The 6,590-nt window shown below is 36.0% G+C and overlaps 1 protein-coding gene across 1 annotated transcript in view; it reads left to right on the top strand.

Annotated features, from left to right (window-relative positions):
* The window catches only part of LOC107654247 (propionyl-CoA carboxylase alpha chain, mitochondrial-like), a 56,432-nt gene extending 50,077 nt beyond the window's left edge, over window positions 1-6,355 (top strand). Inside the window, exons 20-22 of the mRNA XM_016441257.1 lie at window positions 1,710-1,850; window positions 4,166-4,243; window positions 5,436-6,355. Of these exons, the coding sequence (XP_016296743.1) occupies window positions 1,710-1,850; window positions 4,166-4,243; window positions 5,436-5,504 (288 nt within the window). The 3' untranslated portion in view covers window positions 5,505-6,355. The remainder of the gene's footprint in view (window positions 1-1,709; window positions 1,851-4,165; window positions 4,244-5,435) is intronic.
* The last annotated feature ends 235 nt before the right edge of the window (window positions 6,356-6,590 follow it).

Below are 6,590 nucleotides of genomic sequence, written 5' to 3' on the forward strand. Positions count from 1 at the left end.
CCATCTCACAACCCTCTCATCCCTCTATCCTGTAGTCGTGTCAGTGCCCTGTTCTTTATGTGACTGCATTAATTAGCTCTTCATTTGATCTGCAGGCTGTATTGAGCTAATGGCTCTCCATTAGTGTCTGTATGGAGAGCAGGGGGCGGATGCTCTTGTGAGAGGGAGAGAGAGGTTGTGTGTGTTTGCGTTGGTAATCATTAAATTGACAAAACTCCTTTTATTCATTGAGCAGTGCGGAGGGCCAGGCTTCACTGGTCTGTTAATTGAATTAGACTGGGCACTGACAGAGCCTTTCATCTGAGACACAGAGAAAAATAAACCGTTAGCTGCCCAGCATGTGATTAGATACAGATTTGTGCTGCCATCTAAAGGTGAAGATGGGAAGCTCTGAAGAAAATCATGAGGTTTTGCAAGAGTAAAATGCAATCTCAAACCATTTCTTAGCAATTTGTTGTGAGCTGTGACATAAAAAAAGGACTGGGAACTGGTGAAACATATGCTATAATAAAATGAAATGTTGGTGATACTGTTCAGAAGTTTGGAGTCAGTAAGATTTTTATTTATTTTTTTTAAAGAAATTGAATACTTTTATTCAACAAATGCACATCAAATGGATCAAATATGCTAGTAAAGACAAAAAATGTATTTTAAGTAAAAATGCTTTTCTTTTGAAATGTATATTCATCAAAGAATCCTAAAAAAAAATCTATCAAATTATTATACATTTTCAACATTGGTAATAAAAATAAATGTTTCTTGATCAGCAAATCAGCGTATTAGAATGATTTTTGAAGAAACATGTGAAAATGAAGACTGGAGTAATGGCTGCTGAAAATTGAAAATTCAGCTTTGCATCACAGCATTTAATTACATTTTACAGTATATTTACATAGAAAATAGTTACTTTAAATTGTAATAATACTTTACAATATAACTGTTTTTACTGTATTTTGATCAAATAAATACTGCCTCGGTGAACAGAAAAGACCTCTTTCAAAAACATTTAAAAAAATCTTACAACCCCAAACTTGTAAAACTTGGTTGGTAGTTTCTTTCAGTAAAACTGCATTCAGAATACACTACTAATTTTGAATGGCCATCAATGAAAAGATGCAGTTACATGATCTAACAATGGGGTCTAATGGGGTCATTATAACCAAATAAACCATCACACTTTTTGTCTGATACACACTACACACAAAAATGACAAGAACTGGTGAAAATCAGCAGTTTCAAACATAAGGATGGCTGATGAGTCTGGAAACAAGTCATGTTTCAGAAGATGAATTACTCTTGTGGATTTACCAAAATGTATGAGATTTAAAAAAATGTTTAAAGGTAGTTAAAGCAAGAAGATTAAATATACATGGGCACAATGCATTGGTACGCTCTGCAGCATTTCCAAGTATCCGAAAGCCCTGCAAGCAAGTAATTTTCCATAATTTTCTTGGATGTGCAATCTTTTACAGGGCTGCTATTAAATGATCATTGATCTTGGTCTGAATAGGTTATAATGTGCACTAGACATTATACTGCAAAAAAAAAAATTAATCTAAAAGAAAAAATGGGTGAAATGTGTTTGTGTGTGGGTTTGATGGTAGTCTTTTGGAGTGTCTTTCATTCGTTTGGTTGTTTGTATCATCATAGTGTTCTTTCTTTAATTTGAGGTATCTGTGTAACCATTTCTCTGTGTTTCATGTGTTCAGTTTAAGCTGCGTGTGCTGAGTAAACTGGCAGCATCTCTCAGTAAGCACATGCCAGAGAAGGTTCCAGAAGACACCAGTAGTATCCTCCGCTCTCCCATGCCAGGATCTGTGGTGGCTGTGTCCGTTAAACCAGGAGATAATGTAAGACACTTCCTGGAAATACCGCAAATGCACTGCACAATCAGTAGAACTATATTTCTCCCCAATTCCCAGTTTAACATATGGATTCACATTTAATTTGGATTGTTCAGAGGTCTCTGGGTAATACTTTTAAGAAAGCTGATAGTAGTCAAATGCCAGGCACTTAGAAACAAGATGAAAAAGGATAGCTCGATATTAACAATAAACATAGTATGCAAGTACACTTTACCTTGTGTTAGTTCACAGAGTGATAGTTCACCAAGAAATGAAAATGCTGTCATCATTTACTCATTATCTTCATGCAGCAAAAAAGCATAAAACATATTGCTGATGTATAATTTTTCTAGTTTTCTGATCAGTTTTGCTTGAAGAAAAATATTGAATAAAAATGCAGCCTGATATTGAAGCAGTTTTATATTGGTTTAAATGAAAAAATGGTGCATTTCTGCCATCCACTGGACTGGAGTATGAAGCGCTAGATGGCACACAAATATGTATGGACCAATGGCAAAAGTTTGCAGTTTCCACTGAAATCTGCCTGGACAATTCTAAAATATAAATTATTATTATAGGCTTACTATTGTGATTCAGGATAAGGCAAAAACACAGTTTGGAAGATGGATTTATGATGTACTCACTCATTATTTAAAGGAATAGTTCACCCAAAAATGAAACTTTCCAGGAAATGTACTGACCCTCAGGCCATCTGAGATGTAGATGAGTTTGTTTCTTCATCAGAAACACATTTGGAGAAATTAAGCATTACATTACTTGTTCACCAATGGATCCACTGCAGTGAATGGGTACCCCCAGAATGAGAGTCCAAACAGCTGGTAAAAACATCGCAATAATCCACAAGTAATCCACACGAGTCTAGTCCATCAGTTAACATCTTGTGAAGTGAAAAGCTGTGTGTTTGTAAGAAACAAACTCATCATTAAGACATTTTAACTGTAAGTCGTTACTTCCAGCTAATTTTAACCAAAAAACAATTACATGGTATAGCTTTAAATACTGGGTTGTTTTTCGAACTTAAAGGAACAGACAACTGCCATGTTCAAGGCCCAGAAAGGTAGTAAGGACATTATTAAAATAGTTCATGTGACATCCGTGGTTCAACCTTAATTTTATGAAGCTACGAGAATACATTTTGTGCAAAGAAATAGCTGAAAAAAGTCATTCTTTTTGTTTTCTTTGCACACAAAAAGTATTCTCGTAGCTTCATAAAATTAAGGTTGAACCCCTGATATCACATGGACTATTTTAACAATGTCCTTACTACCTTTCTGGGCCTTGATCGTGGTAGTTCCGTTGCTGTCTGTTCAGGGAAAGAAAGCTCTCGAACTTCATCAAAAATATCTTTGTGTTCCGAAGATGAACAAAGGTCTTACGGGTTTGGAACGACATGAGGGTGAGTAATTAATGACAGAATTTTTATTTTTGGGTTAACCATCCCTTTAACAATTTAAGCATTTCCAACAAGCCACTTTGTGCAGTTGCTTAAGTGAGTCGTTATGTGTGTATTAAATTCACCCAACCAGGTGTTCATTAAATGATCTCCTTTTGTGTTTCACAGAACAAAGAAAGTCATACAGGTTTAAAATGATGTTTAAATGAGGACAGATTTTTCTGTTTCGAATGAACTATTGCTTTAAATAACGTGAAAAGCTGACAGTGCACTTCAGTGACAAAATGTCTGCGTGTGTGTGTTTGCGCGTGTTGCTGTCAACTTGAATTGAATGTGTCCTGACTCAGTTTGTTAATGACTTCTATATAATGCACAGACCGACTGGCCCCGGCTAATACATCTGAGCCCTTCCAGTAAAACATCTCATTCACTCAGCAACGTCACACACACACAAGAGCACTGCAATGAAGAGCTCTCACACTGATTAGTCACCACACACACACACACTCGGCACACCACCTGATTTCGGCACTTCTGTATAGATAAGACAGAAATGAGTCCTTGTGGATGGAGGGAAACAGCGATTCCTCAGCGCTCGCTTATTTCCATAATCCATTTCCCTAATGGAGAGTTTGATAGATATAAACAGAGGTTTCTTTATTGATTTTGCTCTCGCGTTACAGTGAGCTTTGTGCGTTTGTTAACTGTTATGACTCTTCTAATGCATGCGCCTTTATGAAATGATATTACAATATTCCCCTGCTCTTTGTGCTGAGGTCGTTTTATGTACTAGACCTGCACGAGTCTATGAACAGATGCTCTGTGAGTCATGTGTTTCAAGAAGTTATTAGAAAGTACTCATTGTGGAATAGCTGTTGAGGTTTATTTGTTCATTGGTGTTCTGAAGGTTGCAGAGGGACAGGAGATCTGTGTGATTGAAGCCATGAAGATGCAGAACAGCATGACCGCAGCAAAGACAGCCAAGGTGAGCTCACTCGCATACATACATAAGTTGATACACAATCCTCCTCACTACTCTGTGCATCATAAATCGATATGACATAAAGAACACACTCTTCCACATAGCTACATTACAATACCCAACACCATGAGAGAGAGAGACAGCGAGGGGCCGCGGTCCATTATCCACACTTGTATTCTGACCAGACCACTTAGCTACTGTAAAAAGTCTCCCTCCTTACTAAACGACTAAAACCAGATTATGGTTCGTTTGATGGTTGGCGGGATATTTTATTGTACTTCATGTCAGGGTTGTTATATATAACTAAAACTAAAACCATAAAAAAACATTTTATCTAAAACATTTTTACATATACATTTTTTTCAGCTAGTTGCCAAGACATTTCTCATTTTGACTTAAAGTGATGTATTTGATGTACTAATATAACTAAAACTAATAATAAAAATAAATCTTAAAAATCTATAAAAAAAACTATATAGACATTAAAAAAACAATAAAAATTACAGAAATTACTAAAACTAAAATAAAAATGCAAAATATAGAAATATAACATTAAAAATATTACCGAAAACTCTAAAGTTCTTTGCACACCTTGCACAAATGTTAAAAAATAAATACGACCTTGCGTTGCGTCAATCACGTTTACACACTGCCTCCGAAACTTTCGTCCGTCATAAAAAAATGCGGATCAGGTTCGATATTCTGTGTTCGGTATTTTGCATCCGTAGCAAGCATTTTGATAGGAAAGAATGACGAATACGAAAAAAAAAACCAACGAAAAAACACATATGGAAATTTCGGACTCAGTGTGCAAAGACCTTAATATTATCTCAGTGATTCTAAAATAATGCACCTTCATGCATCATTGTATTTTTCTTCAAATATTTCTCAAGGTTTGTAGTAGTTTGTAGAATCACTAAAGCATTAACATAGGTTGTATCCAAAAAGTCTTAAAATTATTAAAATAATTTATAGAAAAAGTATAAATAAATAATTACTTTAAAATTACCCTAAGGGCCCAAATATGGAATATTATGGAAGCATTAGTTAGTTTCTTAAATCGTTTTTCCCATTGTTTCTCTGGAAAGCTTCCTGCGTCCAGTGTGTTTGACTGACATTACTGACTTCAACACAAATAGCTTTTTCAGATGCAGAAATGTTGGACTTTCCTAATAAAATGTGTGTTAATTTTCAGGTGAAGAGTGTGCACTGTAAAGCTGGAGATACAGTCGGAGAGGGAGATCTACTGGTGGAACTGGAGTAGCAGATCATCAGTCGCTGTGGATAAGCAATCAAAGACACTAGTAGACTAGATGGAACATTTTTTACATTATCACTATAATGTATTCATCTCCCTGGGATCTTGCTGGATTCCAGTGAAGGAAATGTCAAAACACTTACACTCTCTCGTGCCTTGGCCCTCCGTTGGAGGTGTTTTCATTTCACATGGAACAAACCACAATTGGACATCAGCAGCAGCAACTCATCTTCAAATGCAGTCAGTGAAAGCAGTTGACACTCTCTCTACTCTGTGTTGATTTAGCATTGTTTAGAGGAAGTGCTGTGAATGTTTTGCATTGCTGCAACTCATTTTTAATTATAAGGTTATATTATGCAATGATTTTTCTGCTCCATGATTATTCAAGCATAATATAGGCCTATTCACTCATCTACAAATCACCAATCCCACACTCGTCTATTTAAGTGTTTCCATAGAACTTGTACCTAATTTCTGTCATCAAATGCATTAAACTCAATTAGTGATTATTTAGGTCTGTAGGTGCACTGTTCAAACACTTCATTTGCTTGGGCTTTAATTGTTAAGTCGTTTCCTCTCTTTCTAAAATTGTGAATCCGGAAGGAGCGGACCTTTAACAGAAGGAGAAGGCAGATATGATTACTCAGAAACTAACAGACAGCTGTGGTCAGGCTTGGAGGAGGCACTTAGATCTACTTTCTGTCTGTACTTGTTTTGAGAAAAAATAAAGTGTTATAATAAAAATGGGATTAATGTAACATTCCAAGTGCTCATGATTGCTTGAAGCCCTAGGCTTGGGAAGGAAACACATGAATGCATGATTTGATTGAATGCTGTGTGGCAGCAGCTATTTCCAGAAAAGAAACAGACGCATACAACAGTCAAACCAGTTTGATTTGTCTTTTTTTTTTTTAATGTAGCAACCTTTTTCTCTCACAAATGTAACAAATGTAAACAAAATATGTCAGTTGACCAAGAATTTCTTCATCAGAAACACATTTGGAGAAATTAAGCATTACATTACTTGTTCACCAATGGATCCACTGCAGTGAATGGGTACCCCCAGAATGAGAGTCCAAACAGCTGGTAAAA

Source organism: Sinocyclocheilus anshuiensis, unplaced genomic scaffold (assembly GCF_001515605.1).
Source record: "Sinocyclocheilus anshuiensis isolate Anshui unplaced genomic scaffold, SAMN03320099.WGS_v1.1 scaffold551, whole genome shotgun sequence".
In the NCBI taxonomy this organism is placed as follows: Eukaryota; Metazoa; Chordata; class Actinopteri; order Cypriniformes; family Cyprinidae; genus Sinocyclocheilus; species Sinocyclocheilus anshuiensis.